Source organism: Budorcas taxicolor, chromosome 14 (genome assembly GCF_023091745.1).
Source record: "Budorcas taxicolor isolate Tak-1 chromosome 14, Takin1.1, whole genome shotgun sequence".
Lineage (NCBI taxonomy): Eukaryota > Metazoa > Chordata > Mammalia > Artiodactyla > Bovidae > Budorcas > Budorcas taxicolor.
This window is the reverse complement of record NC_068923.1, coordinates 14850907-14868188: the sequence shown is the minus strand read 5'-3', so window position 1 is coordinate 14868188 and position 17282 is coordinate 14850907. Positions and strand designations below refer to the sequence as shown.

At 54.8% G+C, this 17282-nt stretch overlaps 1 protein-coding gene across 1 annotated transcript; it reads left to right on the top strand.

Annotated features, from left to right (window-relative positions):
- Positions 1-1306: 1306 nt before the first annotated feature.
- Positions 1307-2858, top strand: LY6L (lymphocyte antigen 6 family member L). Its single transcript, XM_052652038.1, has 3 exons — positions 1307-1379; positions 1482-1598; positions 2632-2858. The coding sequence occupies exons 1-3, from the start codon at positions 1307-1309 to the stop codon at positions 2856-2858; spliced, it is 417 nt and encodes a 138-aa protein (XP_052507998.1).
- The last annotated feature ends 14424 nt before the right edge of the window (positions 2859-17282 follow it).

Below are 17282 nucleotides of genomic sequence, written 5' to 3'. Positions count from 1 at the left end.
GTACCCTGAGGCGTGGGGTCCTGCAAAGCTGTCCTGGCCCCCCACCCCACGCCCACCCAGCCTGCTTCATCACACCCACATCCAACACCACCATGCGATTTGAGGTCCCAGACTCCCATTCAACTGGATTACTGCCTGAAATGACAAACGAATAAACACACAATGTGAACCAAGATCCGCCCCCCAAGCGGGTGCAGTTCCACCCCTTCTGGGCCCACCTCCAAGGCCGGCCCACACCCTGCCAAAGGCAGGACAGCTAGAGGGGCTGGAGCGGACCGGAGGCTCTGGGTGTTCCACCACCCCGGAGGTGGAGGCTGGGACCTGCCAGGCAAGATGGGGCGGGGGACAGTCCTTCTCGTTGGACCACTGGGAGGGGAAATGACCCCAAACAGCAGCACATCCTTGAAACTGGGCCTGAAGGGGGTGCCGGGGTCCAGTGGTCGCTGGTGGAGGTGTCGCAGCAGTCACTTGGATGCCAGAGGCAGCCCCTCTCAACCCCCCTTTGCCTAGGAGTCACCCGCTTTGTCCTTCTACCCACTCTCCTGCTGGACCCCTGGGGGCAGGCATCCCCTGCTGCAAATCCAGATCCGGGACCCACACCCTGCCAGCCTGCTCCTCACAGGTGCTCAGCGGGGCATGATCAAGGAAATAAAGGCAAGAAGGAAAAAAGAAAAGGCCTGGGGGAACATGCAGGCAGGAGGTGGTGTGAAACCCACCTAGCTACCAGACACCCAGGTGAGAGCCTCTGGGCTTCGGCTCTGTGTTCAGGGTGCAGCCTCGGGAGACTGGGTCCCTGGGGGTCAGAGGAGAGGGCAGCATCTCCTGCCACACCTGGACGCAGGCAGGACCCCGAGAGCCGCAGGTCTCCAGGTGAGGTAGGAGGGTTTGTTACAGGAAGAGAAGGAAGTACCCGTGGGGTGGAGCCTGACAGAGGGGGTGAGCCACAGGGGAGACGCCTTCCCCACACCCCTTCTCCCCTTTCTGCTCCAGCAGGAAGCGGCCATCCTCACAGACCCCAGGAGACCCTCCCCAGAGCAGGGGCTGAGAAGCCCCTGCACTCAGCCCCTCCCTAGGCTGATTTTGCTGGAAGGGATGTCCCCTGCAGTTGGGAAGGGAAGGGGCAGGAGGAGGGGTCAGGCTGGGAGAGAGCGTCCCATGAGAACTAGGATCTGATTGACCTCAAATGAGGGGGTCCAGGGCGGAGAGACCCAGGGGATGGGCAGGTGCAACTTGGGGAGCTCTGGGCAAAGCCCCTTCTGCCCCCACCTCCTTCCCCCACTCCCCCACAGGCTAAGCTGGTGGTGTCATGGGGGCGCTGGTTCTAGCCCTGTGGGCTCTGCTGGTGTCTTTGGACCCTGCTGGCAGAGCCAGAGAGCCAGGTAAGGACGGCCCTCTCGGCTGCGGGAGCTCCTGGGGGCGGGGACGGCTCTTAGCTGGGTGGGTGCACAGCGCACTCCTCCGCGGCCGGTGCTGCCCCGCAGGGAAGAACCTGAGCTGCTACCAGTGCTTCAAAGTCAGAAGCCCGGAGTTTTGCTTGCCTGCGGTGTGCTCCTCCACTGACCAGGTCTGCGTCTCCCACATGTTGATCATCACCCTGAGTGAGTTCTTGGCCCCGTGTGGAGGGGGACTCCGGGAACTCAGCCCTGGATCCTTTGGGGTCTCAGCGGGGAACTGATGGAGGCTCCCTTCAGGGGACCCCAGCCTGCACCCACCTTTGCCTGATCCCCATCCTGAGCACAGGGGAGGGGCCAGCTGCTCAAGGTTAAGCCTGGGGGCTTCTGGAGGGGGCTGGCCGCCGGTCTCTCTCCTTCTCTGGGGTGCCACGTGGCAGCCCATGATATGATGTAAGGCAATGCATACAGTTGTCATACGTGTGCGTGCTCAGTCGCTCAGTTGTGCCCGGCTCTGCAACCCCATGGACTGCAACCCGCCAGGCTCCTCTGTCGTGAATTTTCTAGGCAGGAATACTGGAGCGGGTTGGCATTTCCTACTCCAGGGGGATCTTCCCGACTCAGGGATGGAACCCGAGTCTCTTGCATCTCCTGCATTGGCAGATGGGTTCTTTACCACTAGCACCACCTGGGAGGCCCCGTGCAATTGTCGTATATACAATACAATAAGGTTCAACCGAGCGAACACCATGCACGCAACAGGTACAGCACACACACACACACAGCACAGCAGCACGAGGAGGAGGGCTCCTCCAAGGCGACCTTTTCTGCAGCTGAGCTGTTCTGAGTGTCCTCCTTCCCTCCGGAGCTTCCTTCCAAGATCTCTGCACATCTCTGAGTGAAGGGGGGACGGGAGCCCCAGCTGGGATCAGCCCCTCCAGTTGCCCTCCCTTTTCTCTCTGCTCAGCTTCCCCCATCTCCCCGGGACTCCCAGGCCTCTGGCTGCCTGGGTGTCCAGGCTGTGTGTGGTTTCAGGGAAGAGCCCAGACCAGGGCCAGCAGCCCTGAACCTTGCCTTTGCTGTGACCTCGAAGGTGACCTTGGGCAGCTGTGCGCCCAGCGCTTCGCAGAGCCTGGCCTGTGAAAGGGTCGGGAGAAGGCGTCAGTGCCCGCTTGGGGCCTGGCCTTCACTGCCCGCCCTGGGCTCTTCCTCCTCCTGGATGCTGTCCCCTTCCCTGCAGGACTACCGGTGAAGACCCTGCTCAGCAAGCGCTGTGCCCCCAGGTGCCCCAACACCAACATGGAGTTCGAATGGCTGTCGGACTCGGGGGTGCTCAGCAAGATCGTCCGGCACTGCTGCTCCAGATCTCTCTGCAACAGGGCCCCCGCCCTGCAGGAGGGCCCCAGGGCCCTCCCACAGGGGCTCCTGCTTTGGGTGGGCCTCAACCTCCTCCGGGTCCTGCTATGAGCACCTTCCCTCAGCCCAAAGCGCACCCTGCCCCCGTTGCTCTCGAGACCCTGGGTGGCACATGCCCCCGAGGGGAGGTGCTATCACCTCACCGTGGGCCTGGCCACCTCTCCTGTCCCCAGCAAGGGCCCTTCACTCACACAGCCTGGGACCGTAGCCCCCGCTGTGTTGGGGAATGCACATTTCTCAGCTTGGGGTAACAGCCCCTGCCCTGAATGGATGATCCAGGCCCCTGTGTTGTGGGAAAAGAGGTGGGGAAAGCCAGAGGGTGGCTCTGGCTCTGCTTCTGACCCGCTCTGCGCTCTCGGCCCCTCCACGTCCACCATCCTGGCCATCTCTGTCCCTGGCTTAGGCAGAGTCCTGCAGGGGGACCGTGACCATCGCTCCCTCCAGAGACAATAAAGTCACTGCTTGCCCACACCCCCTCCTGCCTCCTCCGCATCTCTACCCACTGTGCCCAGACTCCAGCTCTTCGGCCAGCGCTCAGCAGACCTCTGTGGTTGGGCGCTATCCAGTGTGGGAGTAGTGCACGAAACTGTCCATCTAGGTTGCAGCCCACCGAATGGGGGACAGGACCAGCACTGGCCGAGCAGGCACCACAGGCTCAAGGCCAGGTCCTCAGGAGAGCCAGCTAGCCAGTGGTGGAGATGGAGTGTCAGCATCTGGGGCACAGGCCCAGTAGGGCAGTAGGGTGGAGAGATGCTGGGAGAGGACGTCTGAGTGGTGGGGCGGATGGGACCCATGTTTGGTGCTCAGGTGGGTTGGACAGGGTAGGTGCTGATAGAACGCCTGGAGGTGCCCAGGATGGTCCAGGCTTGGCTTGGGGGAGGGTCACCCAGGACGGGGCACAAGGAGGGAGTAGGTTGGGACTAGTGAAACTAATGACAAGCTCACGGCTGTCCAGGCTGCACCAGGACCCCACTGGACATCCAGGGGGACGTCTTGGAGGACCAGGCAGCAGAGGACAGGAACCAAGAATCAGCGGGTGGGGGCAGTGTTGCCAGGCCACAGGCCTCCAGAACCCAGAAGAACTCTGGGCCCACACACCTGTTCGGCACGCCTGGTTTCTCAGGCTTACCCTGCCCGCGAGTCTGCACGCTTCTTCCACACCCAGGGTCTGCACACTGGCCTGGCTCCAGGTTCTTACATCTGCCTCCCACCAGCGCACACCTGACCCCAATCTCCAACTCCTGGCCATCTTCCCATAGACCAAGATGAGCCAGCTGGCCCTCGGTTCTCTGGCGCCTTCATGGGTTCATGGTCTGGGCGTGGCTCCCCTCTGTGCAGGGAGACTGCCGGGGTGACCTGGAAGTCTTTGGATGAGAGTCCCAGAATGCCCACCTTAAAGTGGGGCCTCTCTCCCGTTCACTCAGGGTGTGGATTTTCATGCTGAACTTAAATCCCCCAGGTCCCCTGGCCTGGCCAAGCAGACGGTCACCATCTACTGCTTCCGTCTCCCTACGTGAGGTTCCTGGCCCATTGAGGCATAAAGAATCTCACTTCCTGAGTTTAGACCAGTCCATAAGGCCAGTGCAGAAGGGAAATGGTCACGTGGTAGAGCTGGGGTCTTCCCTCCAAGCTAGGAATCTGTGTGTGTGATCTGGGTCAGAGGCCACCACGCCCCATCTCCCCACGACCTGCTGCGCCAGCCAGTCTCTGCTTTCCTCTCCATGAAGATGGGCCCCTTGAGGGCTGAGCATCCTGGTCTCTGTTCTGGACAGGGGGCCTGGGACTGTAGGTCTTCTGGCCATACTTTCAGATTGAAATCAGAAACTTTCCTGAATAAATGGATAAATGAGTAAAGCCTGAATGAAGGAAAGATGAAGATGCTTGACAACCGCATGAGAAAGATATTCTTGAGCAGTGAGTAGCTGCTTCATGGTGGCTGAGCATGTGGTTTGAGAAGCTGGAGCCATCCTCAACCACTCGGCTTCCCCCAGTCCCCCTGACCTGAGCTAATGCTGGATCACAAGCCTCCTGACACCACACCTTCCCGCGTTTCCCGGGGGCCTGAGCAACATGTGGCCACCCAACCCAAAGCTGGTCTGCGCCAACAGCAGGACCACTGACTTGCAGGCACCACCGTAGCCATCCTCAGCTTCAGGATTTTTGCTGCAGATTCTTTGGCCACTGGAGTCTTTTTTCACAATCTCTGCTGGCAAACTCAAAGCCAGCTACAGCCTCCATTCCAGCAGGTGTCCAGCTTCATGCCGACACTCAGAGGTACCCAATGCTGTCTCCATCTGATCATGCCTTGCCTTTCCCTTCTGCCCCACATCCTTCATAATTGAGTTTCTGATTCTCTTAGCTTGTACTACCTTAACTTTAACTATAAAATGGATTTGGTGAGCCAACATTCACAGATTCCCCATCCCCTGACCTCTCTTCACCGGTTCTGCCTGCAGAGTTCTCCCTGTCCTCGTCCTGTCGTGAGGCCTGATCCCACTGATGGAACCTGGGTGTCCCCCAGATGGCCTGCAAGAGGTCAGGGCTCTAAGAAGGCACTGCAGGACAGTCCGAAGGCAGTGTGTGTGGGGAGGCAGGGGAGGGACTGTGAAGACCTAGGAGGGAAAGCCGGCAGTGGAGGCATCCCACTGCTGCTTCCACTCACCTTGCCCTGAAAAGAGAGACCCGAGCACTGCACATTCCCATCCGCCACATCCGTGGTCCAGCCACGGGTCAGGCTGCATGTGAACGCCACACGCCGCAGAGCCCAAAGGACTCTGCTCTCCTTCACGACCTGTCCCCCCTCCACCCCCACCAAGGTCTTCTGCTCAACCTTGAACAGAGCAGTCTCGTAGGCTCACGTTGTTCCAAATGTCCAGATTTTTATCATTTAACAATAAATTACCCCACAGGCCATGTTCTCTGACCATATCCACTTAAATTAAACATCTAAAACGAAGAAGATAAACTTTTAAATCCCAACTATTTCTGAATTATTACATTTCTATTAGTTCATCTGTTGAACAAGGAATTATAATATGGTTTTTTTTTAATTTCTTGAACTGATGGGTGATAAAATCAGGACAAACCTCTATTTTAAAAAGAAAATGGGCAATGCGAGGAAAATGGATAGATTACAGGCTTATGTTATGAAAGGAGAGGTGCTGGAACATCAAGAAACCATGTGCTTAAATCTAGAACTCTGGAGAAAGAAAAATTAAACCAAAAGAAATCAAAATTAGGCCAGGAGTGTGATTTAGTGAAATAGGAAACCAAAATGAAACAGAGAAGATCCACAAAACTGAGGAACTAACAACCTGTCTGACTATGATGGTGGTTCTATTGGTGTTTCCATTTGTCAAGCTCAACAAATGGTCCATTTCAAAGGGGTGCTTTTTCTTGGATATAAATCACTTTAGCAGAGTTGACTCAATTATCACCAAAGAGTCATTGCATGGAATAGATATGAATATTTAGATGCAATGAAGTATTTCCTAGTGAAAAATACAGATTACCAAATTTGACCCAAAAAGTAAAATTTCCAAGTTCCTTTTACAAGGCAAGCATAATACTGATAGCTAAACCTGATGATGATACTAAAAAGGAAATCAGAGCATTTTGTGGATCAGTGCAACAATCTTAAATAAAGTAAAATATTAACAAACCAAACTCAACAGCATATGATACAATGACTGTGTGTGTATCAGCCCTGGAGGCAGGAGCTTAACTGTATAGGAAGGTGCTGGATACAGTCATACAAAGGTGCTGGACAGGACTGGTACTCCCTAACGTTGTATTTGAGACACAGCAAATGAAAGCAAACAAGCAAAACGGGTAGAGGCAAGAGAATTTGGGAATTACAATCTCTATTGCAACTAAATAGTATGTTTCAAAAACCCTAAAAAATCATGGTAAAACTAGTAAAATCAATAAAAACCATTCAATAAGTTAGTAGAATATGAAACTGAAGTGAAAATCAGTAGCCATTTTATACATAAGCGATAGCCAACCAGAGGCTGTAATGGGAGAGAATTTTTTATTTACTATTGGAGAAGAGGGACCTAATATTTAAAAATAAATATGACTAAAAATATGCACAATCTAAAGGAGGAAAATTCAACAAACTCCCAAAAGATACAGCAGTAGCTTTGAACGATTGTAAAAACACTCCTTACATTAAATATCATTAAAATGTCAGTTCTTTCTAATTTATAAGATTTTTAATTAATGTGATTACTGTAAAAATAACAGTTCTTTTTTTCAGTTGGACACGTTGAAAGACAGGTAAACAAAAACATTCAAGATCAGTTAGAAAAAGAATTAAGTTGTGGGAGTAATTAGTACTACCAGAGGTTAAAATATAACTCCTAAGGAAAAAAAAATTTAAACAATGTGTTACTGTTCTGTGAAGGGACAATCAAATGAAGTAGAATAAAAAGACCAGAAATATACCCAAGAACATATGGAAATTTAGTGTATGATAAAGGAGGAATCTCTAATCACTGGAGCAAAGATGAACCTTTAAAAAATAATTGGTTTGTGAACAAATAAGTGACTACGTAGAAAGTCAAAACTGGATCCGTACTCAGGCATCCATACATCATACCTGAGAATAAACTAAATATTAAACAACTGAAACTATACGAATACCCAGAGAAACGATATGTGAGTATCTTCATAACCTGGGTGTGGAAACAGGCTTCCTATGTATAATTCAAAATCCAAATGCAAGCAAAGATAGACTGATTTGTTTACATACAAATATAAAGATTTTTCATGACATACATACCACCCCCCAGAGGATATAAAGAAATATAAAAATTTAGGGTGAGGGAAGGGGGCTGAATAAAATATGAATGATACATGAAAAAAATTAACAAAGATATATGAAATAACACATAAACATAAAAAAATATGCTTGCCTTCAGTCGCGAAGTAAATTCAGAGAAGATGGTGCATACCTGCCACAGGGGGCGTTGTGCAGAGCGAGGGGCTACAGGGCAGAGCCAGCCCTGGCTCGAGGGGACGGAGGAACACTCTCCTCACCCACTGGACGCAGCTATAAAACCAAAATGAAACACATGGGGAAGCCACATGAGGACTCTGAACAGAAAGTAGTAGTAAGAAGACTGGGAAATAAGACTTTGAAGTGGCGCCAAAGTGTGATAAGTTTCCCCCTTTTCATCTCCGGTTTTCTCTAGACTTGACCTATGATAAGACAGCCCATAGCCTTTTTTGGGGGGCGGGGGGGGGCACTCCACACAGCGTGCACACAGCTTGCAGGATCTTAGTTCCCTGACCAGGGACCGAACCCGGCGCCAGCAGTGAAAGCACTGAGCCCCAGCCACAAGACCGCCAGGGAATTCCCGAGACAGCCCACATCCCGAACGTGAACACGGACAGGAGACGCAACTCCCTCTTGGTCTAAGTCAATGAGTGGGGAAAATCGCGGCTTCAGCAGCCCGCAGCACGCCTGAAGCTCCGAGAGAAGGGACCTGGCCTCTCCAGTCAGAGGATCTGTGACCCCCAAGTCTGCAGGGTAAAACCCACTGACGTTTTTCTCTAGCTCTTCGCACCTCATGACCCCGAGTGTGGCTGCAGGGGTGGGAAGTAAACAGCGCTGTGGAATAATTAAGCTCCGGCTTTCTGACTAGATGACGGAAAAGAGGAACCGCACTGAACTAGAAAGTGCCAGAGGGACTGCAGGGAGTGAGAAGCCTGGGAGAGAATCCCGTAAAGATGTTTGTGAAAAGATGAGCTTCCCAGGTGGCACTAGTGGTAAACAACTCACCCACCAATGCAGGAGATGCGGGTTTGATCCCTGGGTCGGGAAGATCCCCTCGAGGAGGAAATGGCAACCCACTCCAGTATTCTTGCTGGGAAAATTCCATGGACAGAGGAGCCTAGCAGGCTACAGTCCATAGGGTGGCAGAGAGTCAGACACGACCAAAGTGGCTTAGCACGTAGCAGGCTCACTGCTGAGCGGAGCAGTCCAGTGATGGAGGCTGCAGCTGCCGACACCCCTCCCAATCTCTGAGCCCCTGTCAGGAGCCCACAGTGTGGACACCACCCTGACGGAAGGTCTCTGGTGGTCCTTCCTTCCCACAGCCTGGACATGGCTGTGGGGGTCCTGGGGTGTGTTTTAGGCACCAGACGGGGCTGTGTGTGTAAAAGAGTGAACGCGTGTGTCAGAGAGCATGTGCGTGACTGTGACAGTGTGAGTGTGTATAACTACAGTGCAAGCGTCCGGCAGGTACCACCTTGGTTACAAGGGACCGAAGCCGACACCACCATGAACACAACCACATTTCCTCCACACAAACAAGCCCAAATGAACACACTTTCCACAAGACTGTCACTCTTTGAAAGTGTCGAGGCCCTGAAAGAAATCAAGACGGGGGCCTGTTCCAAATCAAAGGGACCTCAGGAGGCCAGACAAGCGGGTGGGACCTGAGGTTGGGTGTGTGATGGGCGGGAGAAGGGCAAGGGGGGCTAGGGCAGACTCAGGAAAGGCTGGTAAACTGGACCATTGTTGCGTGTCAGTGTTAACTTTGTCATTTTGATCACTGTACTATGGTTATATGCAACATTAAAATTTGGAATATCTGTGTAAAGGGTTGTATAGAATACTTCTATACTTGTTTGCAACCTTTTATAAGCTTGAAATTATATTCGAATGAGAAGTTTAAGCTATGAGCCTCTCTTAACCGAATCCTAGCCTTGTATTGCTCTTTCATACAACTAGAGAAGGATGTAGATTTTGCCCAAACTATCACCCTTCACTTTATCCAAAACATGTGATAAGTAGTATTTTCCTCATCTATTCTGGGTCTTTCAAAAAATATTTAAGGACCTCTCTGGTGATCCCTTGGTTAAGAATCTGCCTGCCAATGCAGCGGACACCGGTTTGATCCCTGCTCTGGGAAGATTCCACATGCCGTAGGGCGACTAAGCCCGTGCACTCTAGAGTCTGTGCTCCCCAAGACAAGCCACTGCCATGAAGAAAACCCTTGCACCACAACCAGAGAGCAGACCCCGCTCACCGCAGACAGAGAAAGCCTGAGCGCAACGACCAAGACCCAGCACCGCCAAGAGCAAAGAAATGTATTTTAAAACCCAGTCAATGCTAAAAATGTTAAAAAAAATTTCAGATGTCCTCTTATAAAAAACTAAAAAAAAAAAACTATGCTACTTTGAAATGCTTCTTTTTCATTTCTACATGTGAAAAAAAATTGTGCTTATCTTTTTTGTTGTTGATTTCTCACTTAATTGCATCTAAGTCAGAGACTATAGTCCCTAGGTATGACATAAGGAGTTTTGAGAAATGATAAAATCTGAACACTTTGAACAGATTCAAAGCACTGGAAGGTCTTGTTTTGTGCAGCACCTGAGTGCCAGGGGCAAGGGTGTTTAATTATTGCCACAGAAGGAGGGCCTGACGGAGCCGTGGGGCCATCTGTTCTATGGAGCATGAACTTGATACAATGAACTGTCCTTGCTCACCCCGTCCCTTGGCCCCCACTCTCTTGGGCACCTAGGGTTCTCTGTGGACCCCCACAAACCTCTCCCCCCACCTCTCCAGGGTGTGGAGCTTCCTCCCTGCCCCACGGGGTCAGTCACATCAGAGCTGACGGCTGAATCTGCTGCTGGCCTGGGTGGGTGGACCCGCAGGCGGGGAGACCCTGCCCCCTCCCGCCAGCCAGCTGTGAGTCAGTGCCCCTCCCACCCTGGGGCCTCACAGGCTGCACGTTTAAGACCCCCAGGAAGCCTTCCTGAGAACAGGGTTGCTTCTTACTTGCATCAGGGTAGAGCTCAGGTCTGGGGTTCAGGTGAGGGTGCCTGGGACCAGAACCGACGTCATCAGGACAGAGGATTAGAGAAGCCAGGAGGAGGGTCATACCTGGGCATCAAGGGTGTGCCGGGTGCGGGGCTGAGGGAGACGGGGGCGGGGAGAGCAGGAACAGGAGGGGCCTGAGGCCAAGGGTCTGGGGGCAGCTCCTCTGCCTCCCCTCTCGCAGGCCTGGCTGACCGCAGGGTCCTCCCGAGCCTGCGGTGAGCCCCGGTGTGTGCACAGAGAGCTGACCAGCAGAAGTGGAGGGGGGCCTGCTGGGCCTCTTCAGCGTGGGTTCAGGACTATGTGGGCAGAAACCACGGAGAGGTGGGGTAGTGACGCCAGCCTGCTGGTGTTGAGTGCTGAGTGTCTGACCAGGGTCCCAGGAGGCACTTGTGCTCAACGTTGGGGGTCAGCTGGGGTGCTGGGAGCCTGTGGACACCAAGGGTCTTCAGCGGGCAGTGGCAGGGTGGTCGGTCCCTCGGTGCACCTGAGTGGGCAATGCCCCACCCGGCCTCCCCGCAGACCCCGGCCTGCAATGCAAGCATGGCCAGAAGGCCGACTCCTCCCCGCACTGCTTTAAAGCTGCCTGCCCCCACTCCAGCGCTCGTGTTGTTTCTCCTCCAACTTGGTCTGCGGGGGCGGGTGAGTCCAGGGCGGAGCTCAGCTGCCGGCCTGGGGGCCCCTGGGACGCCCTGTGAGTGGGGTTGGGAGTCTCCCCCTCCAGAGACCCCATGCTCTGCTGCTTCCCTCCATACAAAGGCCACAGGAACGTCCCAGGGTGAAGGAGGGGGTGACCTGAGGGACCTCGGGAGGGCATGCTCTGGAGGGGGCATCAGGCCAGGGGCCCAGAGGCCCTCAGAGCCCCACGGAGACCCTCCCGTCTCACTGGGCTCAGAGGCTGTCCGCACTCCCCTCGGGCTCTCTCCCCACCTCTGCTCTGAAGGGAGCGACCCCAGGGAGCCCATGCACTTGGAGAAGCTGGTCCTTGCTTCTGTCCTTCCCCTCATGTCTCACCTGTCCTTCCACTTCTACTCTCCTGGGGGGTGGGTGGGGGGTGACAGGCCCCTGGGGTGAGCCCTGGAGTGGGCCCAGGCTGCCAGAAGCTGTGAGCCTTCAGGCCCCGGGAAGCCTGCCCTCACCTGCCCCATTTCTGGAAGAGGGGCCCGCAGGCCTCCTGTGGGTGTTCCAAATTGTGCTCCAGCTGGAAAGCCTCTTTCTGAGGTTGGGTCTCTCCTACCTGACCCAGTAGGAGCAGGGGCGGGGTGGTGGCCAGTGGTGGGGTGCGGGTGGCTATTTGGTGATTTTCTCTCCATCTGTGGATTGTCAGAGGGACCCCTGCAGGCAGGCCCCAGCAAAGATGTCTAAACATCCCTGTCTGGTACTGGTGAAAACTGGGCTGAGCCGCCCGGCCCCTGTGGGTGCTGGGCAAGCCCCTGCTCCCCCAAGTTCTGCACCCCACCCCATGGCATGCTGGAGAACGGGGCTGTGGGGCCGCACGTCTCACTCTCCAGGACCTGCTGAACCCGCACGTGATCAGGAATGCCCTGTCTTCCGCGCGGCCCAGAGGCCTGGCTGGGCGCAGCCCTGATCTCCGTCTCAGGTTCTGAAGAAGAGACGGTGATCCCCAGAGGCACGTGGGCTCCTGGGCCAAAAGCGACCCTCGAAACAGGAGCAGACCCCCAGAGAAACTTCAGCACGCCCGGGCCACCGGCTGTCCCGTGAGCCTGGGCAACTGCGGGCATCTGCCCTGCGTGGTGGGCTTCTGCTCAGCTGGGGGCCCGGCCTCCTCCAGGCCTGGCTTTGAGCGCCCTGCTTGCCTGCGCCCTGCTCCCCGCTCTGAGGGCCCTGCTTGCCCGCCCTGGCTGCACAGTCGCGCAGGCTGAGCTGCCACCCATGGAAGGTGTGGGGTGGGAGGCGGTTGGTCAGAATCCTGGAATCCCGAGCGCAGGAAACAGGACCGGTGCACTTCCTTGTGCAGTAGCCAACACAGAGCTAGCGCCCTGGACGCCAAATCACAGCCAGCATCCCTCACAGGAGCGGGGCGGGCTCCCTGTAACTCCACGTGGGCCGGTGAGGAGCCGGGGTGGGGTGTGGGCCGGGCCTCTAGACAGCATACCGGAGTCAGTTCGGTGAAGCCACGCCCGCTGCTGGCTATGCTGGGGGCTGGCTCTGGGCAACAGTGGGGTCCTGGGACGCCTCCTCCCGTGATCTGGACTCAGAAGTAACTCAGGAAATACCTGGAGTTCAGTCCTTTGAGCCAGTGAGCATGGACCTTTTCTGACCATGACATCTCCAGAAACATGTGTGTGCACGTGTGTGAATACACACACACGTGCACACACATAGACTCACAGTCACATGAATACATACATATACACACCTATACACATCCACACATATCCACATTCACATAAACACACACACACATAAATATACACTCACACGCATGTGCACACACACAGATAAGCAAGATCGTAACACACACACATACATGGTAAGGAGGGGTTAACAACAGATCCACCTTCCTCCCTCCCCTGGGGATGCCTTGGAGAAGGAGAAAAATTAGAAGAGAGAAAAAGGAAACCGCCAGGCAAACATCCTCATGAACTTGCTACTCAGAGCCTCATAGCAAACAGACCACGGGGTGTCCTTACCTTGGCCTGGTCGACTTATAATAAATACATCTGGATCTGAAGGGTCTGGCCCTGGGAAGCGTCAGATTCTCCCCTGAGATGACTGGCATCCGAGGGCAACGTTTGTTTCAGGGGAAACACCCAGTGTTGGTGGTGGCCTCGCACACCGCCGAGCGCTCCTCAACCTGGACCCCAGTGAGGGAGGCGTCAGGGGGAGGCGCTCAGTCCTCGCACTGCCCTGCCTCCCATAGGAGCTGGACAGTCCAACTCCTGAACTGCCTCCAGTCAGGGCTGTGATAGGATCGCCTTTGTTATGGTGACAAGAAAGTGAAAAGCAAAAGGGTTAGTCTCTCAGTCGTGTCCACCTCTTTGCAATCCCATGGAATGTAGCCCGCCAGGCTCCTCTGTCCATGGCATTCTCCAAGCAAGAATCCTGGAGTGGGTTGCAATGTCCTCCTCCAGGGGATCTTCGTGACCCAAGGATCAGACCCGCATATTCTGTGTCTCCTGCACTGCAGGCGGATTCTTTACCGCTGAGCCACCAGGAATGCGCCTTGTTGACAAGAGAAGGGAGTGGGAAACCGAGGCCCTGGGAGCCAAGATGCCTGAACACACATCCTTGATAGAGAACAGCGGAGTCCTGAGGTAGCCATGGGGACCAGGTCCCACCACAGTAGGAGACAGACCTGGACCCACGGAGCTGCCAGGGGACAGACAGAGGGACGTTAGGAAGCGGAGTTTATTCTCTGGCTGCTGTTAGTAGGTAAAAGTTAGCCCTTTAGACGAGCTGGGATAATGAGAAAGAGGTCCGACCAGTTTTCTACTCAACGGAAAGTCTTTTCTCTTGTGACCCATTAAACAGATGCCACTCTGGTAACTCAATTAAGAACTGATTACTCAAAAACCCATGCTGTGGTGGACGGCCTTGCCAGGTAACCATGGAGTCCCACAACTGTGTCGTGTAAGAGCAGGCTGCTTTGGGGGAAGTGGCGGCAGAAGATCCTTCACCGCTTTAACAGCGGGAGGGTGGAGGGGCTGTGTCAGTCCTCAGCGCCCTGCCATCCACTCGCCTCGGCCCAAAGCAGCAGCTGCCTTTTTATGCCACTTCTGGAGCCTGCTGGGTCCGCTTCTACCCTCTGAGTGGTCAAATACCTCGATTTGTTAGAGTTCCCTAACATTAAACTCCCCCTGTTGAGATAACCTAGGTGATTTCTGTCTCCCCAACTGGCACCGGCCCAGCCACTAAACAGACGACTCGTTGGGGTGTTTGAATTTAGGGGAAAAATCACTTTCCTCATCCAGGAATCATGTGATTTCTGGTTACAAAGCAGCCGGGGAAAAAATCTGAATGTGAAACAGGCCCTGAGCAGAACCAAACCTCAGGACTCTCGGGGCACACGGCCCGGCAGTGTTCTCAACAGACCACACCGCACTCAGGCGCTATTAGAGAGGCTGCGTCTAAGGGGGAAGGGCGTGGCCTTTGCTGAAACCAGAACTGGGACTGGGACTCCAAGGCTGCCTGAAGCGCTAGATTCAGCTAGATTCCTCCAGCTAGATTCCTCCCCCCAGCAGAACCCTCGAGCTGGACCCCCCAGAGAGAGCCCTCCAGCTGGACCCTGGGGACCCTGACGCCATCCCTCACTACTTTGCCAGCAGCCACGGCTCAGTTGCTCAGTCACCTCACAGTCCATGCCCCAGGGGTCTCCTGCATCAGAGGCTGGGCAGATTGGACTGGGTGCTCTGCTCAGTCCTCAGGGACTGAAATCAAGGTGTGGGCCAAGCTGGGCTATTCTCTGATGCCCAGGGGTCTCATCAGGTTGGTGACAGAACTCTTTATCTTGTGGGGCTTAGGCCCACCTTCCCTTGTTGGGGGCCACTTGAGACCCATTCCTTTCGGGTGCATCTGTCTCCCTGACACCCCTTCCGCAGGGCGCATGAGGTTCAATGGACTCCCGCACACCTGTGCACCTTGGGGTGGGCTCCATGTCTGCAAATCCCTTCAGGGCATGGAGCCCAGTGCTCGCATGGGTCACTGGGACAGGAATTCAACTCAGACTCCTGCTGACATGCACTCTGCCTCGCAGCATCACCTGACCATCTGAGCGTGAAAGGGAAGCAGCGTGCCTGGGTCCCTTGATTCAGCACACCATCCGTGACTGCAGCTGCCATCTGCTTTCCCCCCGATGACCTGCGGAGATAGCGCCAGCAATGCTGGACGCCGGGGACGCTGAGCGGCCTGGCCTGGTTCTGGGTGGCTGGGCCTGCTGAGCCCCTGCCTGCTGGTGGGGGGGAAGGCAATGGCTGCCCCCTCACAGTGTCAGAGCTTGGTTTCTCCCCTGGACATGCCCAGTGTGGATGGGAGGGCACTCGAAGCCTGGACAAGCCCCCCATCCCCACACTCCCCGCCACCTCTGGTGCACTGGGAGACCCACTGCAGCCTCTGACATAGCCAGGCTACATGGGAGTCTGCAAAAAGTGCCCTGGGAGTCCACCCTCAGGGACACACCACATGGACTCCCACACTCAGTGGCGGAAACATGTGCACTAGCCTGGATGGGACTGGCCCCTCCCTGCTGGAAGTTCAGGGCGATTAAGATTCGGTCTTGGGTTACTGAGTCAGGCAGAAGTAATGTTCCTGGAAGCTCAGCATCATGAAGCAAAGGACCTACTGTCCATAGTAGGGACACCAGAGGGAGAGCCTTTCCAGGAGACTGGCCTCTGCTGGAAACTGGCTTGGGAGGCCAGTAAGGGCCAGGGAATAAGCTAGTCAAGGTCACGCTGCCAACAATCAGGAGGTCATGCTGCCAACAACTGCGGGGTGGGGGGCGCCTCCCCCCACCCAGGAGGGCTCTATGCATCCCCATCGCTGTATCACTGTGGCACCTGGTGCCTTTAGACGGCAATGGCGAGCAGCAGTGGAGATGCAGACGTAGAGAACAGGCTTATGGACAAGGGTGGAGGCGGGGAAGGAGAGGCGGAAGCATAGACACTGCCATGTGCAAGATAGACAGCCAGTGGGGCTTTGCTGTGCGACTCAGGGAACTCGAACTGAGGGTCCTTAACAACTTAGAGGGGGGGAAAGGGTGGGAGGTGGGAGGGAGGGTCAAGACCAAGGGGACATTATGGCTAATTCATGTTGATGCGTGGCAAAAATCAAACCAATATTTTAAAGCAATTATCTTTCAATTAATAACAAATAAAAAAATTTTTAAAGGTCAGTGGCCAGGCAGGGTTGGGTAGCAGTGTTTATTGGACATCACTGGTCAGTGTGGGATCTGTTATTCTCTGATAACCTGAGAAAAATATATAAAGGAAAGCCTACTCTAACATTGCTGAACCAGCTGGGCTGAATATTTCTGCCTGCCATGAGGAATCAAGTGAAGGGCTCAGGTGAAGGACCCTGTGCACACACAGCATCAGTGTGGAGCTAGGACCCTGTGCACACACAGAATATCAGTGCGGAGCTGGGATCCTGCACACACACAGATCATCAGTGCAGACCTGGGACCCTGTACACACACAGAGCATCAGTGCGGACCTGGGATCCTGTCATACACAGAGCAACAGTGCAGACCTGGGACCCTGTGCACACACAGCATCGGTGTGGAGCTGGGACCCTGTGCACACACAGTGTCAGTGCGGAGCTGGGACCCTGTGCACACATACAGCATCAATGCAGAGCTGGAATCCTGTGCACACACAGCATCAATGTGTAGCTGTGACCCTATGCACACACTCAGTATCAGGGCAGAGCTGGGACCCTGTGCACACACACAGCATCAGTGCCGAGCTGGGACCCTGTGCACACACACGGCATCAGTGTGGAGCTGGGACCCTGTTCACACACATAGCATCAGTGCAGAGCTGGGACCCTGTGCACACACAGAGCATCAGTGTGGAGCTGGGACCCTGTGCATACACACAGCATCAGTGTGGAGCTGGGACCCTGTTCACACACATAGCATCAGTGCGGAGCTGGGACCCTGTGCACACACAGAGCATCAGTGCAGA

Bases quoted from the DNA above. Each gene is read 5' to 3' on its own strand.
- LY6L (XM_052652038.1), top strand. From the start codon at position 1,307: ATGGGGGCGCTGGTTCTAGCCCTGTGGGCTCTGCTGGTGTCTTTGGAC. The intron at 1,380-1,481 runs GTAAGGACGGCC...GCTGCCCCGCAG, and splicing joins TGGCAGAGCCAGAGAGCCAG to GGAAGAACCTGAGCTGCTAC. The intron at 1,599-2,631 runs GTGAGTTCTTGG...CCTTCCCTGCAG, and splicing joins CATGTTGATCATCACCCTGA to GACTACCGGTGAAGACCCTG.